General features: G+C 36.7%; 1 protein-coding gene across 1 annotated transcript; it reads left to right on the plus strand.

Moving 5' to 3' along the window:
* MRPL3 (mitochondrial ribosomal protein L3) lies at positions 1-27,918 on the plus strand (the record flags this gene model as incomplete). Its single annotated transcript, XM_082014950.1, has 10 exons — positions 1-98; positions 1,919-2,097; positions 3,148-3,239; positions 4,083-4,181; positions 8,080-8,179; positions 10,102-10,162; positions 18,247-18,355; positions 20,272-20,349; positions 21,374-21,451; positions 27,767-27,918. 10 exons carry the CDS (start codon positions 1-3, stop codon positions 27,914-27,916), a joined length of 1,044 nt encoding a protein of 347 aa, XP_081871076.1. The 3' UTR covers positions 27,917-27,918.

Here is a 27,918-nt window from a genome sequence, read left to right on the forward strand (position 1 = left end):
ATGGCGGGCTGGGGTCTGCTGGGCCGGCTGGGGGGCCGGCTGTGGGCGGCAGCGCCGGGCAGGCCGCTCTGGGCGGCGGCGGGGGCTTCCGGCGACAGGTAGCGGAAGGGCTGCTCCGGGGATGGGTGCAGAGCGGGGCGGGAGGCGGGGAGGGCTGGGAAGAGCGGGGGGCAGAGGCGGGGCTCGGCCACCGCAGCCCCGAGATGAGGGACCCCTCCGCGGCGTCTCCGCTCTCCACCGTTTGGAGAGGCCTCTGGGTGCGGCCTGTTGGCAGCGCCTGGAAAGTTTGCGCGTGCAAAGGTGGTAGGGCCCCGGTTTCCTGCGGGCGTAATTTTTGAGTCACCTTGGCCTGCCACGTACATTCGCTAACTGTATTGTTAAATACTCTGTTTCATTGTATTTGCAGAGGATTGAGGAGCATTCAAGCTTTTCTTAGCCCTCACAAAAATTATGGCAGTAGAATGAGCTGTTTAGCAGTGAATGTAAAATCTGAGAGTTGCTGAGGCTGGAAGGGAGCTGAGGAGCTTTCAAGTCTAACCTCCTGCTCACAATGTGGCCAGCTCTGAGGTCAGACCAGGTTGTTCAGGGCTTTGTCTGGTTGGGCCTTGAGAGCCTCCAAGGACAGAGGCTGCACAGTCTCTCTGGGCCCCTGTTCTGGTGTTTGATGGTCCTCAGGCTGAATATTTTTTCCTTATGTCAAGTCAGAACCCCTTTTTCAGTTTATACCAGTTCTTTCATTCTCCTGGCATGCACCTCCGTAAACATGGCTAGCTCTGTCTTGCCAGTAACCTTCTCATAGGTACTGGAAAGCTGCTGTCAGGTCCCCCCCCAAGCGTCTTCTCCAGACTAAACAAGCCCAGTTACTTCAATCTTCCTTGTCAGGCAAGTGCTCCAGCCCCTGTATTTCTGTGTACCACTGCTGGACTTGCTCATTTATAAATATCCCTGTTGTGCTAGGGACCCAAAACTGGATTTAGTATTGCAGATGTGGTCTACCTGGAGTGCTGGTGAAAGGATAACTGCTTCCCTTGATCTGAGGGTGCTTCTGTTGATACAGCCCAGGATGCTGTTAGTCTTCATTGCTTCTGGGAGCCTGCTGGCTCCTTTTTTCCTTTTTGCCCCTCAAGACTCCCAGGTCCTTTCCCTCACTGGAGAGCATCTCTGATGAAGTTACGGCCTGTACCCTTGCAAGAGGTTATTCCATCACAGGTGTGGGACTTTGCATTTCTCCTTCACACATTTCATTGGGTTCCTCTTTGGCTTGTCCCTTTGACTGGCAGAGGGATGCACTTGAGCAGTATCAACTGCTTCCTTCAGTTCAGTTTTATTCATGAACTTAAGAGGGGTGCACTCATCCCCTCTTACAGGTCACTGATGAAGATATTAAACAGGACAAATCCCTGATCAGACTCCTGAATTCTACTTGTAACTGGCTTTCTGGTAGAGTGCAAACCATTAACTGCCACTCTTTCAACCTGATGATCTAGCTAGGTTTTTGCCCATCTGATAGCCCACCCATCCATGCCATAACATCCGAGCTTGGATAGAAAGATGCCATAGGAGACTGTTGAAAGCCTTGCTAAAGTTAAAAAACACCCTCTGCTATCTCTTCATTCATGGGTCTAGCTTTTTTATCGTGTGAGTGGTTGGTTGATTTGTTGTTGCTTCTTGCTCCACTTTGGTGTATTTTGGAATACTTTAAAAGTTAGATGAGAGCATGACAAATAATTAGGTGTTGTTGATCAAGGGTGGCCAGTTTGAGTGATGGTTGAAGAGCTTGCTAGTATAATTTTGGTCTTTATGACTGTATGCTGTATTATGTGATGATATGTAGTATGTATTACATTACAAACATATATGTTATGAGCCATTATTTGAACTGATAAGACACTTAAAACATTTTCCCACCACTGGAAAGGGGGCAGCTGAGCTGTGTAGTCAGACACGTGAGCAGTACAACATGGTGGCATGAGCATCTTTCCGAAGAGAATGTCGAGTTCCTTAAGAAGATAACTGCGGAAGAATACAAAGCTCAGACAGCCAGTAAGCTATGCCCTCTGAAAGATGAGCCATGGCCACTGAATGAGTGGAAACCAGGTGAGAAGGTATCTCTTCTGAAATACCAAACTCATGCTGAAATTATTGTTGTTGTGTTGTTGCATTCAGTAACATCAGGATTGTGTCTTGTAAAGTATTCTCCTTTTTGCTTTTACCTCAATCATCCAGTACATCTCCTAGTAAAGAAGTAAATGTAATATATCAGTTCTCTAAAAAGCATTTAAAATATTACAGGGTGTTAAGAACCTTGTAAGAACTTCGTTTTTAGTCCAAATCAGTACCAATGCAGTCCCACTGCCAGACAATGACACGATAATAAACTAAGAAAGACTCCCTAGAATATAAATTATATGAACTTGAAAATGTTCTTGTAAATATTGCTGGACTCTGAAGAAAATGTGTAGTACATAATACATCCTACTTCTATTCAGTGATTCCAAAGTCTTATGGACTAGAACAAAATATAAAGTTTTTGAGCCTTCAGAAGGGTCACATCATTTGACAGCAAACAGCCACCTGAGTGTGCAAATCCATGAGAAGATCCTCGGGTATGACAGTGGAAACTGGAACAAAGAGCATTTTTCAAACTTTAAAGCATTTAGTCTTCATCTTAAGTGTTCTGTTTTTCACCCCACGAACTGTCAGAAGCGAGACTTGACAGGTTGCCTTTGCTGTACAGTTATAGTGGCAAAAATATGCAAAAGTTGAGGTGAGAGGAACCTCCTACAGAGGTTCACTTTTCAATACTTCATTTACAACTTTTCAATAGTTAGTTTGGCTCTAATATTCTGCATGGGTGTTGCGTTTTCTAAAAAATACAAGTCTGAAGCATTGGTTGTTCTAATCTTAATGGGGAACTAGTTTGCATGTTCTGTCAAACACAACTGGAACAGACAGAACTTTACTGCTGATGGGATTAAGAACAATGAACAGGTTATTTCCAGCGTACTTGCAGGGAATCAGCAATGTTTTCTCTCGTTCTTCAACTTCTTAGGAAAGATCAGAGTTAATGGGACTTTGCAGGTTATGAGATGGCCTGTTTCAAATATTAAGTGTGGACTTGCATCCATGTTCTCCTTTGATCTACAGATTCCATCAGAGTTGGTGTTGTTGCAGTAAAACTGGGAATGATGCCAATATGGACCAAGTCGGGAAAAAAACATGCTGTCACACTACTTAAGGTGAAATAAATCATAATGCATTTCATCTCCTATACTGTATTCAGATCGTTAACCAGAAGTTTCAGGCAAAAGTGAAATTTATCACTTTTACAGAGTAGGAAATCCCTAAAGAAAGGAAAGATTTATTTCAACCCTGCATAGTACACCATGCCTATTCTCTGTTTATATCCTGAACTTTCTAGGACCGGTCTGCCTTCTGCCTCAGCTATTCAAGTGCTGCAGAACTATGCATATTATTACCTAGGTGAGGGAAGTTGGGAGGCAACATAAAGCTGGGGTTAACTACCCCACTTCACTTTTTTTTATTTTGCCACCTGTAGGTACTTTGGGATTAGTTTCACCTTGGTTTCTGAGCTGTTGTAGCCCTGAAGCTGCTGCTTCATGTTCTCTGGCAGCTACTACTGTGATGAGGCTGTTCGCTGACCTGTTGCTGCCACATGATGAACCAGTGCTGTGAAGGACATCAGTTTTACAGGGCAAAGGAGCAGGAGTCTGAAATGTGGGCTCTTTTTGTACGCTTTGTGGCTGTATACAGTAGGGATTTTGTAGATCTTGCAGGCAAAAGATTACTATAAAAGTTTATTTGATTTCTAGAGCATTTATGAAAATACAGTTTGCATTCTACTAATTTTTTTTAAAGGTAAACCCTTAGTTGATTGGAAAAAGAATGTCTATGGTAAAAAGGTAACACACTCCCCTTCTTGTAGGCTGTATCTCCTGTTAGATAGATACAAATGAAAACAGAGATTGATATTTTTCACTTATTTTGATAATCTTTTACTATGGTCACAAAGCGTACACATCTGCTTATATTCAAATAAACACTATTTCTCTTTTCTTAAGGTGCAAGATTGCCATGTTTTAAGATACATTTCAAAGGAAGAGTCGGGTGGAAAAACGTCTAAGCTACTTGTTGGAGGCAAAAACGCATCTCCTTTTTCTGTAAGTGAACCACTTTGAGTGTTTTTGTTAGAGTAGTTGCTTCTCTTGTGAGTACAGTACAAAAGTAGCATAGGTAGACTCTAAAAGATTAATTGGCAGACATGCATGCTTTGGAATCGATCTTTTGTCACATTCACCCTTGCTTATTTCCTTAACATTACTGTCAATTCTTGGTTAAGATAATAGCAAGAAGTAATTTTTGAAAGTTTTGCCTCTTGATTCTCTAGTAAAGCTGTGGGTTTAGGAAGTCGCTTTGATGCGTGGTGTCCCATGCTGATGAAAGGGTCTGAAGGGCCATTAGCAGTGTAGAAACATGTTTGCCCTGTCTATGGAGAAGCAGTAAGAGGACTGCAAGATATATGCTTTAATGGGCTGTTGTAAACCTACCCAGCATCATCAGTTGTTTAGAAGACTGTTCTCTAACTTACTCTTCCATACTGTTTTATTAGCTTTAGTTGTTTTTCCACAGGTCTGTTGAGGTTGTTTAATTCGCATATAGTTTTACTGATGAGTAAGTTTAAGCCTTAAATTTTCAGGAAGATAGATTCCTGATTATAGCTCATCAACAGCAGTATCAAAACCACTCACTTGTTTAGACACCCCAAATGCCTGATGTGGAATTCCCCAACACCTTCAGCGGCTAAGATTGTCTAGCAGAGCTCTCATTCCTGAGGAGGAAGATTGAATTATAGATCAAGGCAGGAACAAAGCTTTGCCTCAAAGGATTGCTGTTTCTATGATCCATTATTTCTATAAAATATCACTTTTCACTTCTTGCAGTATCTTGACACTAATTTGTTTGATTTAGGTGAGTAAAAAAAAAAAAGGGGGACTCATGATTATTAAGCAGATTATCTCAGCTGGTGATCGTGGCTTTTTGAGGACATATATTTCCCTTTTTCAAACAGAAGGTTGTCCCAGAGCCTCAAAATTAATCTGTGTACTTGTTTTTGCTTTAGTGGAGTTGAGGGAAGAAGGAGCTTTTTTTCATTTGATAAATCTGTTGGCTTTTATAGTATATTGTACTGATTTTGAACAGACTTGTACTTTAAGGTATCTTTATTTTATTCAGTGGGTTTTTTCCGTGTTTCACCATCATTGCTTATACTTTCCAGGTGTCTATCCTGTCACTTTAGTCCATTTCCACTTTCCAGGTGTGACATTTTTCCTGGAGAAATCACAGCTCTGTTTTTTTCTATCCTGTTACCTTGGTGCAAGACATGCAAGAATCATGTGAATAATAATTTTGAAGTTGTATTATGCACATTAGACTCCATACAGTTGATCTTTTCATAAAGATGATGTTATCAGTGATTCAATATGTTGTCAGAGGAAAAATGTGCAGGAAGCAAGGAGGTATATAGGAAATTTCTGTTTAAACAGCTCTTGTGAACTAAGAAAATTTTTTCAAAGCTAAACTACCTAAAAAGTCAACTTGAGGATTTTTTAGTAGAGTTGTGTTAAATACTCTCTTGGACATAATTTTTTCCAAGTTAGCTCCTATTAATTTCGTTGAATTAATTTTAATAAATAAATTAATTAAATATCCTTCGACCAGTCTGTGGGGAGGGCAGGGCTGAGACTGAGCTCTGTATTATTATTATTGTTGTTGTTGTTCATACCATTATCATTGTATAAACTAGATAATTTCTAAGAAAGAACTTGGCATGCCAATTCTGAGCAATTTTACTGGTTAAGGTACTAACAGATTATGTCTTTCTGTGGTTTAGCTGCAGGTTTGAATCATTGCTCTCCTATGTTTATCAGTTTCTTACGGTTTTTTTTTGTCTCTGAAGTGTCTGAAAGTGAGAATGAAAAGCAACCAGAATGATACTGTATTGTATTAGCATAAGCAGTTTATCTTCTGTTAATTCCTCGTAGGAACGTCTGTCTTCCTCAAATTCCTCACAGCTACTGCTTTTTAATGAATTCAGTCTAATGATTCTACCAGTAATTTTCCTAACAAAGCGTTTCATGTATTTATTTCGAGTGTCAATTGGCTTAACAAATGCTAAGGGGTATTGCATGTTTAGCAAGAGGTTTTTTTCCTTTTTAGCTTGATGTATGTTAGTCTATTACAAGTGAACAGATTTTTCATTATTTTTTCAATGCAAAATTATTCTCAAAAGTATAATTCTGTCAGTGCTCTAACAATTTTTTTTGTCAAAAATGCTTTATATGTCTCCTTTAAGTGAGGTCATATCAATTGTTTTCCTATAGTACTGGCAGATATTGTTGGTCTTTTTAAAAATAAGAACATCTGAGAATTCACTCAACATTATTCTCTTCAGTATTGCTTTTTATGAAGGCTTTTTAAAGACTGCAGTGTTTTGTTTGTAGAAATACATCTCTCTGACTTGACTGTTTGAAGAAAACTTGTTGAAGTAGAACAGTGCAAGGCTATAGTAGGACTTTTGAGATGTAAGCAGTTTTTACCCTTTGACTTCCCTATGCTTTTCTTCAGCCGTGGTAGCTGTTTCCAGGCACCCATGCTGAGCACAGACCTCCCCTTGCTATCATCTAAGGCGGTGGTTTTACATAATAGTGGAAGCAAAGAATTATTGATATGCCGGCATTTAGATTTCTTAAAAATCCCATTATATGTAAGAATTAATTCTTACATATGATACATATGGTTTAATACAGTTGTCCTCCATTGATGCCTCAACATTTTGTGGTCTTAGGGGAGATTTTGCATTTAGTTGATGACTTTTTTTTTAAAGGTATTTGAGTGATTTGTACTATGAACTCAAGTTGACAAATCACTCAGAAAATCTTTAACTCTCAAAGACTTTTTATCCACACTTTTTCCTCAAATTAGGACAGATTCATACAGTTAAAATTTCTGGTTTGTGTCTAAGTCAGACATCCTCATCGTTTTGCTTCCTTATTCTTCACAAAAATTCCTCTGTTCTCCTAACATTTTTAAACAGATTTTTAAAAACAAAAGGGCGATATGCAGATTATCAAAATAAACTAAATAACAATTTTAAATTTATTCACATTATTTTGTCTTAAAATACACAAAATTATTTTTGAGAGAGAGAACTGCACAGAAATTTGAGATGTGAACCTCACAGATGTGACTATCCAAGTGTGACAGTATTGTCAGATGCTTAAATTGCTTTTTAGGAGAATTCATTTGAAGAAAAATCAGATGCATTGCTTTTTTCCTATGGCCACAGTTTTCCTGCATCACTGTTTCTGTTGCTTGGTATCATCTCAGTGGTCAGCTGTTCTGTGAGTTGTCTTGTTTAAAACAGCTGAGAACAATTTTAAGTACTTTCAACTTTGTCAGACTACTCTAAAAAGGAGAGCCCTACTTTAGTAAGTCAGCAGTGGTTTGACACTGAGTGTACTTGGTATATCTCAAAAATACATGAATGATAAATTTGTTGTTCTTAATTTTTCTTTTTTGTCCAGAGATTCTAAGTTTTCCTCTGTGGGAAGTTAAGCATTTCTAGAAGTTTCTGCAAGACCAGGCTTTATTTCTATGGTTTTGTTAGTTAAATAAATTATATTTATGGTGGTGTGGAACTAAATCATCAGAAGCTTTGAAAAGGAGAAAATTATTTTAAATTACTCTAAAACTCTTTGAAAGTCATGAAAAAGCAGTATTATATTTTATGTACATTCTAAATGATGGGTTTCCCTTTTCTGATATTCATATTTCTCCTGTTTATATGATGTAGCTGTAGGGTAACTAGTTGACAGAAAATAAAATGCAGACACAGGAGTTTTAAATTAATTTTATATAGAGTTAAAATGCTAGTTTCAAGATAAAAGTGTAGTATGATATATCTGTTTGAGTGGTGTTGACATTCTGCAATCACTTTCTGTGCTAGGTTGATCCTTGCGTATTTTAAGATCACTTTTTTATGGCTGCTTTTCATTACAGAAATCAGAGTCTGCAATGGAAATCTTTAAAGAAGCTGGAGTACCACGGAAGCAGAAAGTTACAACATTTAATGTAACAGATGATGCCATAATTAAACCAGGTAATCTTTTTGAGCTACTGAATATTATATGCATAATCATTTAATGTCTGCCGCTTTTAGATAAACCAAGTTATATGTATTTCATTTTTGTTTTGTATAGAAATTGCTGAATTCTGATTTCTTTGTCACTGAGCACAAACAAACTTTTTTCTTAGGAAAAACTAGAAAATGGGCTTTACTTTCTAGATGATGAAGAGTAGGATTTTTCCTTTTTCCTGTTTTGTTTTCATTGATTCAGAAATAAGTCTGATCCAAACTGCTAGCTAGTATGAACTTTGAGTTAAGAAATAAATGTTTCTAAGCTTGACTCACTTATTGGGAATAAATATGAATGCATTTACAGGAAGTTATCTGATTATCCATATGAAAGGGGCACCAAGAATATTGTGGTAATGTTTCTCAGAAGCCTAAAATAGCAATCTGAGGTTTGTTTCTTCTTGCTGCATTCAGAAGTAGGACTGATGGCTGTCATATATCAGGTTTTTTTTTCTGGCAGTTTGCAAAGTAAAACACATTAAAACATGTTATAACAAGCATTCTTACTAAAAATCAGTATTAGAAGTTTGGAGATTTAATGAAAAAATTTATGGTTTTAAGGTTTTATTAGCTAGTGTATTTAGGTTGCTTTTCACTTTGTGCTTTTTGACAGTTATAGGTATTTTCCCAAGAATTATGAAGGGTTGGAAATTCTAATGTATTGCATCTGATTTTTGCCGTTAGAGAAGGTTTTTGCAAGACCTTCTTAAGACAGTTGTGGTAACTGATGAACATCAAATCTGACATGAAAAGGAAGTCTGGACTGCTAAATGGAAGCAAAAGTTTGAGATGAGCAGAATTGCAAGTTTACAATAAACTGAATTTGCAGTGTGTGTATTTTGTACATAACATCCTTCATGTAAGTGATTTTCTGTCGGTTTACAGGCATCTTATCCCAGGTGTGTATGGACCGTATAAATATAATGTGAAATAATATGAGGATTTTTATGCTTGAGACTTGAGAGAGGTTTACATCATTTCAGTTTGCGTTCATACAGATTTGAAAACAGCATGAAAATGGCTGTGGACATGAAGGGATTAAAATTTCATTTTTTAAATTTACTTAAAACAGCCTGGAAACTCGCTTAAAGATGCAGCTGCATGGATCTTCAGATCAAAGTTCATTTATAATGAACTAAGTTATCAGTTCTGTTTGTTTTTTTTAAAGCTGCTAATAAAAGAATATTGTGCTTGGATGAAAAAAATTGCTGATGGCAAAATAAATCTTTAATTAAAATTAAAACTTTGATACTACAAGCACTTAGGGAAATGAGTGTAATTGGAGTCAGGTGAGTGATGTTACTGACTGACAGTAGCACCACTTCTGCTAAAGCATAGTGTATATATAATTCCCCAGTGGATGGAACTGTACTTCTGCCACAGTCTTTAGTTTGGAAATACCGTGTCTTAACAAAGAGGAAGTATTGCAAAACTTTTTTTTTTTTTTAACCCCATTTTTATAGGAGCTGTTTGGGTTTTTAGTTTTTCTTAAAAAAAAAAAAACTTGCATCTTGTGAAGTGCTAGTAGTTACAGGTGGAGCACGTTTGGTTTTCTTGCCAAGTTTGTTTATTGTGAGTCTTAACTAATTAAGCGTTTTGGGCTTTGTCTCTTAGTGTCTGAAGCACAACATATCCGAGTAGATCCCCAACCCTTCCTTCCTACTCATCTGAAATTGGTCTAGGGACTGAGAAATGTGCTTGAGTAGTAGCTACAAAGCATCTATTTTAGTCAGTGAGGTTTATAAAGATGAACAAATAATAGGTGAATAAAAGCGAAGTTTTATTTCCTTTCCTGTGACTGTAATCTACCCTGGATGGTAATGACTGGATAGTGGTTTGAGGATTTCAGCACTTAGTTGAATATGATCTCTCCTCTTCTTTTGAAGGTACTCCTTTGTATGCTGCTCACTTCCGCCCAGGGCAGTTCGTGGATGTTACTGCAAAAACGTAGGTTCCTAATGGTTTATCGTTATACGGTTCACCTTTCAAATAGACTGGTTGTATTTTTTTTTTTTTCCCCCTTTACTTTGGCTTGAACTCATGCCTCACAAAAGCTGAAGTACAATTGCAAAGTGTATAGTGGCAGGAAACAGAAGTCCATTCAGACAGTGGGTCAAAGATACCAAATTATCTTTCTTTGCTGAGGCTTACTTTTGATTTTGAACAGAGTAGGTAAACAAATAATACTAATAGGGCTACAGTTCTGCATGTGTTCTCTCTCACATGTACATGATTGGCATGGAGGGGCTTGAGAAAGAGGTGCTCAAGCCTAGCATGAGTGAAGAGTTCTATAATGCAGCATCTGTAGTATGTAGAAGTGGGGAATAAATGGTGAAAGGCATCAATTCCCGGAAAGACTGCTTCATTTTGGTTCGGTGAAGAGATGCCGGGAGAGATGTGTCATGCAGACTGAAAGAAAAGCAAAAAGATAGTGAATATATTTAGCGGGACAACAGAGCTGTCAAATTCCTTTTTTTGTTTTCTCTCATATTCCAGCTCATCTCCTTGCCAGCAATGGCTAATGCTCTTTTACTTCAACGTGGGAGGAATGATTTCCTCTCAGACCACTGTGAATGCCAAATTAGAGCTCAAGTGATAGAGGGTGTCAAAAGAAAAACTGACATCTTCTGGCAAAGACTAGTCATGCCTCTTCTATTACATCCATGATTTCCACTGCCCAAGAGAACGGAGAACTCCTATCTCTGTGTTTCAGTGAAGTGTATTTTTGTTGTGTTGGGATACAAAGATAATGTTTTTCATTTGATGTTTTATTTTTTGTGTAATGGAGATAATACCCAACTGGCCTTATTGAAATGTCATCCATTGTAATTGTCTCACATATGTGTAATACTTATAAATGTTTAATAGTATTCACTACTTTGTATATATGTGTGTGTGTATATATATACACACACTACTTTATATATATTCACGCTTTGTATATATGGGGAAACCGACCATATCGGTACAGCCACACCTGACTACACCTATGAGGGCACCCAACTGAGAAAAGGAGATCAAGGAGTTGACTGGAATTAGTATTTTTCTAGGTCAAATTTCCTTATGTAATACTTAGATCTGGCATATTATTCATTATGCTTCTAAATTGCATTTAGTGAACAGCCTATAAGAGACAAGAGCTTGTTTGCAAAGCAAAGCAGTGTCATTAGGAATACAGTCATTCCATGTAGATTAAGTGTCATGCCTTGTTAATGCAGAAAAGCTTTGCTTTTCTAGAAGTATTTCAAGAACCGGGTAAGGTTTTTTTGGCGATGTAAAAGCAGCCACAGGGTATTAATCTGTATCTTGCTACATGTATTTGAAAATATTAGCAAGCTAAGAATAGATTGGGTTCTTCGTAGTGTTCAGTGAATCCATCCTATCTTTAAATTCAGTATTTCTAGTCTCTTTTCTCCAGATACTTGTGTGATCTTATTTCAGAAATTAGCTTTTTGTTAGTATTGCTGATTTTGATAGCAAATTACATGTAATCCTACTATACAGGTGAAGAAAAAATTCTTCAGCTAAATAGAAGAATCAGATTTTTTTTTTTTATCATGGGTTTTCTGTCAATATGGTTCTCTAATCATTCCAGTCTGTCTATATCTGGGGCTTTTTAACCTTTTTCTGTGACTCATTCACATTCTGGTTTCTACTTTTAATGTTTTCTTCTTCATTTCGACTTTTCTGTACTGCTGCATTTATCATACTCCCTTAATTCTTGGGCAAGAATTGAATTCTTTTACTACATTTAATTTTTTCTTTGGATCTTTTACTTCATTCCATGCAATTTCATCCAGTGTTGCTTAGTCTCATACTTGGTTAGGGTTTGGTTTTTCATTATTTTTCAGAATGCTGTATCCATCGTTCTTAGTTGCTGTACCTGTAAGTACAGATTTCACAATGTCACAAAAGTGTCCAAGAAATGCTTCAGTGAAGGGCAAAAAAAAGTTACCTTGGGAATGATTATAGCATTGAGCTATAGCATTTGGGCTATGCTGGGAGGGAAAAAATCAGAACGTACTTCATGGTTGATTTGTGTTCTGAACGCTGCTCAATAGAATACAGCTTCTCCCTACTGAACAAAGAGGGAACCGGGGGAGATTTGGTCCACAGGCTGAAATGAGCCTTTGTGCACTACTCTCTAAAGTCTCATTTTCAGAATTGATGTGGATGCTCAAAAGATCTTAAGCTATAGGGGCATTTTGAAAAGATACTTAAGGATATAATGCTGGGTTACAGAAGGGAGCGCAGTTTGACTTCATCTCCTTTCTCCCGTAACTTCCGTCTTCCTGATTCAAACCATTACTGACTTAAAAGACAGTAATTTCTAAAACCTTGCTATCACTGCTAGTAAAGTTTTTAGAAATATTTTAACATGAACATGTACTTTACATTTTTAAGATTGTCGGTAATTTTGTCTTACTGGAGGAAACATTGAAGTGTGCAATGTTTGAAATCATATAGATGCTGTTGTTAATAGCATGATTAATTCTAATTATTCCTTTAAAAAGGAAAGACAGAAAACTAATGTCACCTCAATGAAGAGATAATATAGTGGAATATAAAGGATATTTTAATTTTTTACCAATTCTTAATGATTCAGATGAGCAAGATATCCTTTTATATGCTTCCTTCTGCCAAAATGTAAATCAAAAATATGGTCCTTAAAAATGAGGAAGCTTTTCTTAGTTATTGTAGCTTGAGCAAAGTACTAGCATTACTACATTTCAAAAGTCTAGGTTACCATCTTGATTTGGCTACCAAAGTGTAGGGTAGGGTTTTCTTAATGACTGTCTGCTTTTAAACTTTCCTTGAAAATGTTTTTGTCAAAGTCTTTTGAAATGTTTTGATTCATTTATACCTCTGAAAAAAAACACTTTCACAAAAATGAGAAGGTTCAGTTAAGGATGTAAGCAGTTTGTTTTTATTTGAAGTCTGGTAATTTGTTCAGCACAGTATGAGTAGCTTTTAGAGCACTGACGGTAGGCAGTGCATCTGCATGCTGTCAGTCTTATTTAGTGCTGAATTTTTTCCTTGGTACTTACTTTCAGCAATTTAAAAGCTCAATCCTTAACTTTTATAGCAGTCTTTAATGACAAGACTTTTCCTCCATGCTTCAGAGGTGTGTTTCAAAAATGTGTAAAGGCTTAGTGCCCTTCTTGGGACAACAGTAAACTTCAGAATTCCTGGGGCCTGATGGTCTCTTTTAGCCCTGATATGCTTTGGGCTAAAATACATAGCACCATCGAGAAACGCTTCTCTCACAGGCTGTGTACTTCTGTGACCTCTTTAAGCTGGTGTAGTAAAGGCTGCTGCCCAAAAGGGAGGTGGTGCTTGCTCCCACAGAGTTCTATCGACCTTCTATCGTTGGTACTGGCATCCTGAGTTGCATGAAGGAAAATGTCAATGTGATGTATCTGTATTCTTCACTGGGTTAGTTTTCAGCTGATCAGCTGAGTGAGCTTCATCACTAGTACAAAGCTGACCAAAACATGGGGATGGGGAGATGTGGGACCGTGCCTTAGAGTGGCAGCCCAATGCTGTATGGAGACATGAGTTGTGTTACACCTCCTTTTTCTGCCACTTCATGACTGGCTTCACAAAGGTTTCAGGAAACATTTCGAACATCAGAAATTTTGTCACTCCAAAGAAAAAGCCAACAGAAGTTTTGTTTTAAATCTGCTAGAATTAAGTGGTGATTCTAGTGTGCTTATGGTTTATTTAAGTTTTGCTACATTAACAGTGTAATCTGGGCCTGAAAGTATGCTCTACAATTGTCTGACATTATTTGACTAAGTAGTTGGAATCCTTTTACTCTGCAGCATCTAAATAATCATCTTTTAAATTAGCTAAGTTTGAAGAGTTAGCAGCAAACTAAATTGTCGCTTAATTAGAATGCTTTATTCCAGTAGCTTTCTAAATGAAAGTTGGCTCATTAGGTACTGGCATTTTACTTGCATCAAACCTGGAAAATGAGGTTTTGTACAAAATTAGATGGTTGACCAGAACAGCTGCTTTCCTGCAGGTGAGACTAGAACAACTGTGTGTAATTAAACTCTGTTTTGAATTCTACAGAAAGATTATTTTCCTTTCCTTTAACATTTGTGTGTCTCAGTTTTGCATAACATCATTGCTGCTTGTGATTACTTTTTGGGACTCGGGCAATCATGCTTCAGTTAAGCTAAGTAAAGTAAGTGACTAAATTCCATGTACTGAAGAACAGTGGCATTCTACATATCAAGTCTAATAAAGATAGGTCTCCTGCATGTTTGGGGTTTTTTTTGTTTAGATATGGTGTTTAATGTTACTGTTGTCAGAAAAAAAAAATATATTGTCCTTGCTTCAAGCCAAGACAAGAGGTAGAAGATGTCTTAGCAAAAAATCACAACAGTGTAAGTAGGATGACAAACGTTCTACTTCAATGTAGGTTCTTGATCATCATATCTCAGATACTGCACACAACTTGATTCCTTCAGAGTGGAATCTAGATATTAATTCTGTTTAATTAATATGTGGTTCTGGATTAAGATCCTACTCTGAAAAACCTTAATGTTTTTTGAAAATGTCTGAAGTCGTCAGTACTATGCCTATTAAGAGATTTTGGAGTTATACCTCTTCTTATGCGTGTTTGAGTTTGTTCTAAATTAGTTGTATTGTGTTTCTTTATAAAGATTTCACAGATGTTAATGAACAAGATGTAGAGGATTTTTCTGTTTCATTCACTTCTGAAAAATACCATTTTAGGTTTAGTTTCAATGATTTTTTTTAAATTTTATTTTATTGGTGATACTTGTTGAATGCATTCACACCTTGTAATTTTTTTAGAAGGGTGAAGAGGGCAACTAAACAATTTGAAATAAGTGATACTAATAGCTGACACCTGGCATCTGTTCAGAAGTCAACAAGAATGTATTCTTACATATATTTGTTAATTTTTTGGCAGAATTTAAAAAGTTTTCGTAAACTGAAAACTACATAAATCCTTCTCTGTTTTTTCCATAGCATTTCTTGAACAGCATGCATCTTAAGTTCACTTCCTTGTTTATATAAAATCTTAGTGTCAAAAGCACTTTGAATTGCATACAATTGGAAGAATGTAAAATCTCTGCATGAGAAACATAGATAAATCTTGAATCATGGAAAATTTATTCTTTTTTTTTTTTTTTTTTTTTTTTTTGCATATGGTAGAGAAATCCACCACTTGTCTGAGAACAGATCACAATCACATCAAGGTGGACCTAGGTTGGAAAAACACTATTCTTCTAGAATGATCAAGGTATATCGGCTGAGCTACTAGGTGCCTAGTTGAACAGTCCTCCTTTCTAAATTTGATTTAAACAGATGTTAGTAGCTCCTTACTTTATTTTAAACTTTACATTTGATTTACATAATCCTGTAGTTTTTATTCTCGTTCCAGCTTTATTTCAGAGAAATCATGAGTCTGGGAAGAAATATACACTGTCTGTGTAATTGTTTTTCAATTTGACATGTATTTAAAGAACATTATACATTGTTTATTCTTTTAAAAAAATCAAAAACTCTAAAATTAAACAAAACTATAGCTTCTTGTTTAATTAATAAAAACTTTATTTTCAATAATGATGGTGCCTGCACCATGTTGAATAGAAAATTAATGCTCAGAAAGTCATGAGAGAAAGTGTATTTGTAGGTAATTCAGAGACCTTCAATCAGTTTTTCATAAATAAAAAAATTAAACTATTCTAAAACAGTATTGAACTAATATGATGAAAGAACCTCCATAGATGGTGAAGCATTATACATTATGAAATGCTTTATTTTCAGCTTTGAGATATCTTTCCTTGACTTTAGCCAGAATATTTCAGATGTTGGAGATTTGTTTTCATATTCCAGATCAACAGTTGCATGAGAATTTTCAGGGTTACCAGAGTGCTCTTTTTTTTGGTCTGGACACACTTGCTATAAATTTCCTAAGGCTTTGGTATTGTAAAGTCTGAGTCTTTGTTCACAGAAAATACATATGTAGTTGGAAAGACCAAGAAGTAGATGAGTGTAGTCCGTTGCATAAATCATTAAAGACTAGCAACTGTATCTTCCTATATAATCACTTCTTTTTGAAGATACCTTATAGCATTTGCTGAAGTAATTTTTTTCAAAATGCTTCTTGATTAAATTTGACAGTACTGTTTTCCTTTGAAATGGTAACTTTCAATGGTTGTATGGTTTTCTCTGAATTGCAAATACATTTCTGCAGCTAAAGAATAAATCATGCCCGCAGTCTGCTCGCTCTGGTGACTTCACAGCTGTTGTTATGCAACCCACTTGCAGTTGGTTTTAGAGAGTTTGCTAATTCCATCTTCCAGCTAGAGGTGCCAGAAGTAGTCTACTTGGAAAATATGGCCAATAATAGATAGTTTCAAAGAAAAAAAAATAGCATTTTGTCAGAACAGATACACATTTTCCTATAGCTTAGTTTCAAACTTAGTAACAAAGTCTTGCATCCTTTAGATTTCTCTCTTGTGCTCCTGATCTCATGAAACCCAGGTCCTCCCTCCTGCAGATTCCTTCAGCTTCCTCTCATAGCCCTGACCTTCTCCATATCCCCATGTTGCATCACCGTTTGCTGGCTTGGAAGGACGCTCTTGCAGGTTGCAGCCACTTGCATGACTGGCCAGCTGGCAAGCCAAAGGAATGCATCGCTACTTTAATCATGTTTTAGTGTTTCCTTAGTTGTAGGAAAGGAGGAAAAAAAAAGATCAGGACTTTCTAACCAGTAATTTTCATTTCAGACAATTCTGTATCTTTCTTCTGTGCCAAATTTAACTGGAATTGACCACAAGGTTCTGAACAGGGAAGGGGAAAACCAAGAGACGGACACCGTGGTTGTGCAAGTCTTGTTTCCTTATGGTTCTGTGCTTTTAGAGAGTCTTTCCATTTGTGGCTGGTTTTGACTGTAGTTTGACTTGCTCAAGGCAGCTAGGCCAGCAATCAGAGGAGAGTTACTCAAGTGGAAGAGGAAAGAATCTGTTTTTTGTGAATGTTGGTGTTTTCCACATGATCAGAGGAGTCAGCAAAATGTAGTCCATATATACAGTGTACTGCATGTGTGTTCATACCTGGTTTTATTTTCTGGTGTTTGGCCAGAAGGTTCTAATGGTTGGAGGAATAGAACCATGACATTGCAAAGTGCATCAGCAGAGAAAGGATTTTTTTAAACTGGAGGAATTGTTTAAACTGGATCTTGTTTAATTAATTTATTATTAGTGCAGCCATAAACTCTGTGGTCAGACTTTTCCTTTTGGAAGCAGACAATGCTGGTTTAAACACACACTGTAATCCACTTTTCTTTTGTGCAGTGGTGAGGCAGTTTTTCCTATCGACTCTGCCCTGCAGTAAACAGAGAACTCCAAAGCCAGTAATACTGCCACATGCCTCAAAGATTAAGGCATGGACTCTGAAAATGTGTGTATTTGTTATTGTGTTTTAGGCCTTATCTGTCAGATAATTACAGATCAAGAGAGTTAAGTGTTTTCACTGCACATAAAACTGTTTTCAAGAGATGAGTCTATTGTAGTTTGGAAAATAAATGTTCCTTGGTTTATTTTTATGCTAGTCTAAGCAGCCATCTTTTTCTCTCTTGATGCTTACGGTCTATCAGCAAGTTTTGGTGTGTGTTGTTATACAGTTGCTTTTTTTTTTTTTTTTTTTGTTGTCTGTTTTGTTTGTTCTAATGTCCACTTGGTGAAAGCTTCATTATGGTACCATGTGTTGAGGACCATCGCAGCAAGGAGCATTTTACGTTAGTCTTTTTGCTTGTTTGACTCTTCTAGTGCTTCTTGTTCTGTAAAGGAATCTTGAAGTATTGCAATAGAATATGTTTATGGTATAAAATACAGATTTTTAAAAAAAGAAACATATTCTTCTCTCTGCTGAACTTCCCTAAAGGTAAAAAGATCATGAGCCTGGCTGAAATTATTGGTTATTGCTGAAAACCATGAGTCTGACTAATCCAGGTTTGTTTCTTTTTTTTTTTTTTTTTTTTTTTCCAGAATTGGTAAAGGATTTCAAGGTGTCATGAAAAGGTGGGGATTTAAAGGTCAGCCTGCGAGCCATGGCCAGACGAAAACTCACAGACGTCCTGGAGCAATATCTACCAATGTGAGGATTCTTATTTCCTGTTTAAACATTCTTCAGTGTTTTTAGAACTGCTTACTAAAAGTGAACAATTTTCACAATAGCTAGCTGTTACCATCTACTCTGTGGTAGCAGAGGATCCCAACTGTTTCAAAGGAAATTCAGAAACTTGTATAATGAGCAATGCAGATAGCTGTTCTCTTATGCCTTGATTTATGAATATTCTGTATTGCTGCTAAGTGAGTAAATATTTTAACTGAGCAAATTGTGGTATTTTGTAGTATAGCTGAGAGAAATAGTCTTAATGCTTCAAAAAGAGTGCTCAGAATCTTTTATCAGAGCATTTATTGATTGGAAGGGATTTACCCATTATTTTATACTGCAGATACTGTACTATTCTTTGGAACCTTAGTTGCTTTTATCACCTTGCCTGGCTTATGTAGCTGCTTAATGAACTCGCTCATTCCCAAAATAGTTTGTTTTTAAGTTTCAAACTAGAAATAATATTAGTTTAAAAGCTTTTTGGAACAGATTAATTTAAAACTTTGTCCCTATAAAGGTTGCATAATATTTAGGCTGAACTAAGAGGGATTTTTTGCAAACTAGCTTCGTTATACAGAATTAAGACCAACTGAGTCACAGTACTGAGCCTGAATTGTCTGTAATTTTCTTAGAGAAATTAAAATAAAAATTAAAAAAGGGTTTATAATGCTCAAGAGAATAGTAAAAGCAAAAAGGTACCATCCAATGCAGTTACAATAATTGAGATTGTAAAAGCATACAGTACTGATTTATAGTCCTTCTTTTTAGCTGGAAAATGAATTCTACACCTGGCACTGTTTTCTCTGAAGAATGTAAATATTTGAATATACCATACTTTGTTTTAGCAAGTGGTATTCATCATTACAAAATAACCCCTCTTTACTTTTCTTTAAATTAGAATTTCCTAAGCAGTAATTCTGGATGTAATTTCACAAAGTATATAGGATGGGAAATAGTATTGGAAATAGGTATGAGGAAAATGAAACAAGGTGGAAGAAAGGATGCAGTAGGGGAAAAACAATGCCTCGATTTTTATTTTCCATTCTGGTGTTGACCACCTGAGATATTTTTGTAATCCTGCATTGTTAGTACAGAATCCTGTCCCTCGAACTTCATTGCAGTTGATTTCCTGAAATCATGATTTTCACATGAGTTAAAAAACCCCAACATTACTAATGAATAATGAAGTGGTGCGGGAAAGTGAGACAAATCCCTTGATAATACTGTAGAACTGAAAATTATTGCACTTATTCCTGCCTTTTCTTTTCCACCTTTGTTCTCCAGGTTATACCCAGCCAAACAAAAATGGGATACAGAAACTAAGCAGTAACAGGGAATGTCATTAAAAATTCTGTTCTCAAAAATACATGCTTTAAAAAAATCTGTTTCACATAAGTATAAAACTGATGGATTAGGGAGAGGGGAGAAGCTACAGTATATCTTCATTTTGGCAGCCTTCCAGGGCAGGACTGCTCTGGAGTTCTGTGGTAGCATCCACAAGTTTAGAGTTGCTACAGTCTGTGATGTAGGTGAGAGTCTTGTGTTGACAGAGGGTTTAGGAAAAAAAACTTCTTCATTTTTCACTAACTGAAAGTATGGGATGAGTGCAGATTTTGCTCTGCATCTATACATATTAAGTATTAAGCAAAGCTAGAATCCCTTTGTTGATATAGCAGTATTTATAGCAATTTTATGATTGAGGTCAAGTATTTCAGATAACATGTAGAGTAATACCTAACCTCCAGCAGGAGGTATTTAAAATGCTAATCAATATTAGATATTTTCAATATTAGATACTTTCAACATTGGAAATACCAGCATATTTTCTTTGCTCTTCTTGAGTTTATAAGTGTACCTCTTGCAGTTACATGGTTTTTTTTGGCTCTGTTTTTATCTAGAAAGCTGCCAAAGTTTATCGTGGAAAGAAGATGCCTGGCCAAATGGGTAACATCTATAGGACATCTTTTGGATTGAAGGTGAGTTCTGAGTATACTAGAATGTGTATAAGGTGGTTGCATTGCCATGCAACGGACTTAGCCATGTAGCCTTGTGTTGTCTGTCATTTCTGTCAGAATCCAGACAGGAGCATCTTGAAGTAAGCAAGCTGGAAGGACAAGAGCAGCAAATGTGCGCTCCTGTCTTTGTGTGGGTTACAAGTAAGTTATGTGAACTTGTTTTGCTTTTGTGTACCCTGGGAACTGGGATTTCAGGTGATACTTTCACATTTGATGTGTTTTTCACTGTGTCCCTTGATGTTTGCCTTTGAAGTGGGAAAACGGGCTTTTGGTTACCTTCAGTTAATGTTTTCAGGCCTATTCCACTTGTTCAAGCCCAACCCAAGTCTCAGTTGTCTGAAGTCCTAACTTTATCATGGTCCTTCACTTTCATGTGCAAAAAGGGAACTATAGGTTCTCTCTGGATTCTGCTGTGTACATGGCTGCAGCAGTTCCTGGGCTATTACAGCTACTATTCTCTGTCTCTGAAGGCAACCTCTGCAGTTTGCACAAACAGAATATTAGCCTCTAGTTTGCAAAAGAGTCTTCTGCTACTGCTCTCTGGTAACTAAAACTAATTTTTCGTAACAGAAAATATACGTGTTCAGTTGGGCACCTCATAGAATTGAGAAATTAACAAATGGTCGTGGTAACATTTTCATGAGCATATTTGTTTTAATTTGTCATATGTGATGTTTTCCAATGGCCGTTACTGCTAGAGGGTAAAAGACTTGGGATCTTCGGTTGGTGTTATGCTGAACAAAGAGCTGCCTTACTACATATAGCCTGATCACAACCCCTTTAATAGACTCCTGCATTAGAAAACTGTGCTCTGAGAGTAGTGTGTGACTGAATTTTGTGGTTAAGTTTAGGCCTGTTGCAGAACATTCGACTTCCCCAGAGTACTACCTCCAGTTGATCAGTTTGTGCTTTGCTGGACTACTGTTTATAAAACTGGGAATAGTCTCTAAAACTAGCTCTATGTGTGGTTTTTTTCTATTTCTAGGTGTGGAGGATCAACACAAAACATGACATTATTTATGTAAATGGGTCTGTTCCAGGTCACACAAATTGTCTGGTGAAGGTATGTGTGCTAGTTTCAACTTACTGGTATTAGTAAGCTCTCTACAACTCTCTTCTTACGAGAGGAAAAACATTGGTTGAATGTAATCTTCATTTCTTTGGAGTTCCATCTTGTACTATTGAATTAAAGGGCAGTAGGATCAGCTCTGTAAAAGTGTGGTTTAATAGGGGCAGTGGGTCACTGCTTACTTTAAACATCTCTTTCTTAGCTTTGCACTGGGGTTGTGCACCCACCTCGCATATGATAAACCAACACAGTCCCTGTAACCCTGTGGTAAAGTGTCTCAGGGCCAGGCCCATCCCTTTTTAATACTAACCTGAGTCAATAGCATGGTGGTGAGATTTCCAGAATATTATTTAAGGTCTGTATTCATGAACAGAAATACACAGTAAGCACTGCTTTAAAGGTTATTCAGAGCATCCACATACACGGTAGCAATTACCTTTCCAAGGAGCATTTGAGATACAGGAGGAGATAGCTGGAGTTCACAGTAATGATATGAGTTCCCTTTGCAATCAGTATAAATGTGTCAGTGTTATTTTCCGTGACGTTCTACAGAATTAATTTCAAATTTTATGGAGATTGTTTCAGGAAAAACTATGTCTATGAAAAACTGAAACAATGAAGAGTCTAATATGTGTTCTTGCAAGGTGAATAATCCACATCAAAGCAAGAAAAGTACTTTTAAGGATTATTTTCAAAACAGCCTTTTCTTTCTATTTAGGTGTATTCTGCACATCTGCAAGCACAAATTGCTTGGAGGAAGTTGATTCTTTTCTGACTTGATAAATTACAGGGTATCAAGCGTCTTTAATGAATGATTATAAAGATTTTGTTGTACATATATCTGATATTTAGTTTAAAATCCTCATAAGTAGTGTAGGGATTTAAATGATCCAGTTCTTAAAAAGTTAGAGTTCAGAAAGTTCTGGTGTTTTCAACTAGTTTATTTTGTTCTTGTCATATTTTATTCTGGGCATCCAGTTTCTGTTACGTATTTCCTAGTTGTAGAGCAGAACTCCACAGTTATTGGGCATAAAGTAAAGCAATCCTAGCTTTCAAAAGATGTTTTACACACAGAAAAATGAAGTTTGTTGTGTTTCTCTCATTGGAAATAAGGCCTTTTTTAATGAGTGAGGTATCTCTAAACTGCTTTGGTTGTAATGTCCAGCCTGAGCCTGGAGAATACATTACATATTTCTCTCCCAAGATAGTGAAAATCGGTTAACAGATGTCTAGAAGTAGTTTTCAGGATAACTTCTGCAAAATTACTGGGCATGGTATCAGTGACATAGACTTAAGGCTGTAGTTTGACTGGCGCTTCATCTGTGTATCAGACTGAATTTCTTCAACACTCTAAGTGTTTTTTCTAATCCTGAGGTATGAACCTGATTGCTATATGTTAGTCTGAGGTTTAATTAAGTGTGAATTTGTTGTAGGGTGTTATTTTTAAATTATAACATATGTATACAAGCAACGTAATGTGGCTGAAAAAATGAGTAACGTTTGATGCCCAGTCTTTATTCTTTGATCTTAATAGTACTCTTAAGCAACAGTACATCTTGTTCTTCTAGTCACGCTGTTATAATCCACACCTACATGGTTCAGTGCAAATGCATGTACACATTTCAGATGTCTTATCTGCGAAGATACAACACTTTATGAAGCCATTGAGACTCTGAACGCAGTACTTTACTTCTACCAGCTCATAACTTTTGTTCTAACTAGACTTAGGAAATTCATTTTTTGATTTCTGGTTTTACGTGACTTAAGAAAACAAACATTTATTAAACACCTGTAATATAAACTGTTTTTAAAAGCAAAGCTGTATGTGTTAAGACCACACATTCTTATGTGCACCAGGAAGATCTCATTTAAACAAATCAATGTCTCCTTGCTAATCAGACACTGCGCACTTCTGCTTGGAGAAGAACCTATGGGAAGTTGTACGTACTTTCTCTCATGATTGGGTCACTTCCAGTTTTTCTTCAGTCAGACATTACTCTTGCCTAGACTGGAAAGCATCCCCGTTAACACCTTGGATTTACTGGTTTTGTTCTGAGAGCTGTCCTGCTGTTAGCTTAAAAAAATCCTTGAGAAAGCAGTACTGCCGTAGTCAACATCCTTGTTAACAGGCAACTGCTGGGCCAAGCCATCTGAGCATATGCAGTGAAACAACCATGTTGACATCTGTGATGTGAAGAGGATAATGGACTTTGATTGCCATGGCAGTCTGCTGCGTACCATTTAAGTGCTTGCTATGTCTAGGAGTGATTTCTGTTCAGTTCACTCGCCATGGATGATGACTGGAACTTTATTCTAAGACCAAAAGTTAAAATGGCTCCGCTGTTTTTTTTCAAGTAAACAATTGGTCAGTATTAACTAAGTGGCACTTTTCTGACTGCTTTACTAATCCTTGTACATGATGTCTACAAGGTACAGAATTTGTATTAATTGTATTTGTAAGTTGCCTATATTTGAAAATGTTTCAAGTCTACAATTCAGAAGTCCAGGTATCTTCAAGTATGCATTTTGGCATACGCATTTCGGAGTTGCAGCTGATTCCATTAATGAGGGTTGAAGATCCATGGGAAGAATGAGGAATTTCATCCCTTAGAGATCTTTGATTAACATAATATGATATTTGAAAGATCTTGACCAAAGTGCTCCAGACTCAAACTTTCATGTCTTTTTAGTAATAAATAACACTGTCTGAGATGAAGGCACAGTAGTAGGTATTACTACTATTAAGAAATAGACTTTTTAAAATTGCCTCCACTCACATATTTGGTGCTTGGTTCATTCAACAACAGTTCATTCCAGTTCCTCAAGCTGGTGAGCTCATTCTGTTTTTTTTCCTTCCATAAGCCATACGACTTATATGTATTAATTTTTTCCCTTATATTTTCAAATACATCTCTGAAGAGTAGAGAAAGCTTTAATTAAAAAAGCGTGCAAAGCAATACTATTTGGCATGTGTTCTCTAATGTCTGGCTTTTCTTTCCTCATTTAATCTCTCTGCATTCATCTGTGGTGTTTTTAGCTTGTGTCTTACGCCTTTCTTCCAGGGTGTTTTCGTATTTGCATATAGACTTTCACTTTCTATACATTGTTGTATGTTTGCTTGGATCTGTAGTTGGAGAGAGAAATTATGGGATATTAGCATTCATAATTACTGTTCATTATACTAAATACCTGCCTATAATAAGGTAGGACTAATGTCTAGGGGATTGGATCTATCTGAGCTCAAAAAGTGGAATATCACATAATACTTTTCTCTTTGCGTGTCTCTAAGAGGAAGTCATTTGCATTCAGTACCCACTCTGTGTTGCTTGGTAACCATTAAAACCACAGTGCACCTTAAAGCATACATCTATCTTGTATGTTATGTATTTTTGGAAACTTAGTGAATCAGCACTGTATCCAGACGGAGATGAAGCACTTAATTTTTTCAAGTTTCATTTTCAGCAGAATAGAGGTGTGGAATACTAGGATTGATGGATTCCTGGTTTAATTAGAAATTAGAAATCAGTTTTCATTTGATATTGCACACTGAAGCATGTGGGTAAATAACTGACTTAAGTAATGTTTCTAGCCAAATTGAAAACTAATCAAAAAAGCTTACTTTAGTGTGGATTTCTTTCTCAATGACAAGGTCTAATAAAATTAAGAAACTTTAGCAGAGTGCTAGAATGTATGGAATTTCTCTGCTACAAGAGTAAAATCAGAGTAAGCATTTGTCAATTAGTGTGTTGTGCCTATATCAGGTAATACCTGTTTCTCTTGGTGTATCTTCTTAGATCACAGGGCCTATAGTTACTGTCTGTGGTGTTGATCTTCTAGGAAAAAAGCTAATAGTTTTTTCTGTGTCAGTTATACCAGTTAAAAGAAAGAGCGTATCAGAAGAAAATAATTTTAACATCAGATGTGGTTTGTGCTTCTGGGATCTGTCAAGCTTCTGAGGAGCTTGGGAGGGGCAAAATGAAACAGTATTGTACTCCTCTGGAAGCAACAATGGTCTGTTGAAAATGTTTCGTAAGAATCTTAAAACTACTTTAAGAATTCTCCTTTTCACACAAGAGGCACTGTCTGCAAAATGCCACTTGACATTAGTATGTAAAATACAATGTTAAGCTTGAACAGAAATCTACATTTATTTAGATAAACTAATGCAGAACTAAGACTAGGCTGTTGGGTTTGCATTCAGTTAAGAGCAGATGTCTTACTCCTAAGTCCTGTAATAAGTTGTTGGTTTAAGAAAAAGAGAAAGGGGGTGGAGGGGGGGAGAGGAAAACAAACATTTAAATTCCTGTCATTTTCCATGTGTCCAAAACTGCCTGTAATGATACAGCCTTTATGTAACAGCACATATAATTTCATTATGAGAATAATCCAAAATAACAAAGAAGAAGACGTGAAAAACATTTAAAGATATATATGAAATGAATAAGTTATCAGAAATAAAATAATTTATTCTAATCTTCCTGATATTATTGTAACTTGTGTAGACACCATGGGCGTTTTTGCTGTTGACAAAGAAGGCTTATAATGTGTAATAGGATTAAGGAGTAAAAGAGAAAGGAGCAAGGGAAATAGTAGGTAACTGGTGAAGTTATTAAAACATGTCATTGTATAGAAAAAGAAACAACAGCAACGTACTGAAAGGGAAGGATGACTGACTTCTCAGCCTCGGCAGTTCAGATGGCATCACTGAAGCTATCTGACTGTGTTTCCTCTGAACTCGCTGCTGCTGGAACTGTTGCAGCAAAGATCTTTGGACTTGGACCTCAGCCTAGTTTATTCCATGTAGATACATAATGTAAATCACTGTCTGGCAGGACTATAGGTACTTCAGTGCTTACGCATGGCAGCTTACAAGCGGTTAGAGAACACTTTTCATAGGGAGGTGTCTGGCAGAAGGGGAATGATCTACTCAAAAAACTAAGTAGCCATCCTCACCAGTACAACATGTTGAGCCCTTCACCGCCTCATTCTTAGCAAAAGGTTTTCTTTCGTTTATCAAGCCTGCACTTCGAAAACTGTTGGAACTTCCGTGGGGAGGAGGGGGGCAGAACCAGAAGAGTCTTTCAGAAGCTGAAGTTTAAGTCAGATTTATTGTGCATTTCATCTGCAGGAATCCTCATGGACTTTGGGAAAGGCTTAAGTAATAGCAGATATGAATCTGGTAAATATAGTGCTGTCAGAACAGAACTGTCAGTGGGCATAAAATTGTTTTATTTAATTTCTGGTATAAATCACAATTGTCCTATGTGAGGTTCTTGTCCAACTAAGTAAGAACAAGCTTCCTGTTCTTTTAAAAGCCCACCAAAAAAAATAAGAGGAAGAGCTTATTGTCTCTATACTAAAATTTTGTCTAATCTATTTGTACTTTTTTTTTAATCCAGTTGAGTGTAGTGGCTGAAGGGAATTATTACAGCTCAGGATCATATGTAACAATATAGAAATGAAGAATTTCATTTTAAATAAAATTTCATCACTCGAGAATTTGTAGCTCTCTTTTTTCAGAGATACCAGCTTTCTATCTCCTACCACAGACAAACTGCTTTTTGCTGATAATTCTAGCTGCTAATTTTCTTCAAAGATTGGAGTTTCAGGGGCTAGATTTTAAATCTTTCCACATGCAGAGAGGTCAGTAAAGGAAAGTAATTTCTCTGTGGCACTACAGTTCTTGGAAATTAACTTTCTTAAAGGCTCGTGTTTGACAAACTTGGGTACTGATTCCTGGGTGAAGAATTTTAGATGCTTAACTTTGCAGTCACAGAACAGCTCTGCAGTAGCCAGGGGGACTGAATACAGCACACGCACATATCTTTGCAAAATTAGTTGCCATAATTAGTTTGTATCATAAATACAAAAGCATGTCTTGCTTGTTGAAGAGGAGATTATACTGCATAATATGACTTGGTACGTGGGAAAGCAAACAAGCCATACTTACACACATTTATTTTAATAACATCTTCAAATATTTAGCAATGAATTCATGAGAGTAGGTTTTGATTCTCCCACAGTAGTGATAAGTTTATCGCACAAGTGATGAATTATCTTTGGATTTTTTCTTTTGTTTTGCTGGTTTTTAAAAACTCCTTAATTATGGGTACAGAATGTTAAATTCAATAGCTGGGGTTGATGTTAAAGTAACTGATGATTATACCCAGAATTCTTCAGATAAACAAGTGTAATGTGAATGTTGTTGGGTTTTTTCCTTATGCATGCAAGATTATTTCTTTAATTTCTGGTGTCTGAAAGTCTTCTGTAAGATTTATTAACCCCACCCTTCCTCCTCCTGCTTTTTAGGTCAAAGATAGCAAATTGCCTACTTACAAGGACTGCAATAAAAACCCTCCGTTCCCTACGTTTTTTGCTGATGGAGATGAAAACCTACCAGAAGATCTGTATGATGATGAGATTTTCCAGTTCACAGATCCATCTGTCACATATGCGTAACA

This window comes from Phaethon aethereus (genome assembly GCF_964289735.1).
Source record: "Phaethon aethereus genome assembly, chromosome: 2".
NCBI lineage: Eukaryota > Metazoa > Chordata > Aves > Phaethontiformes > Phaethontidae > Phaethon > Phaethon aethereus.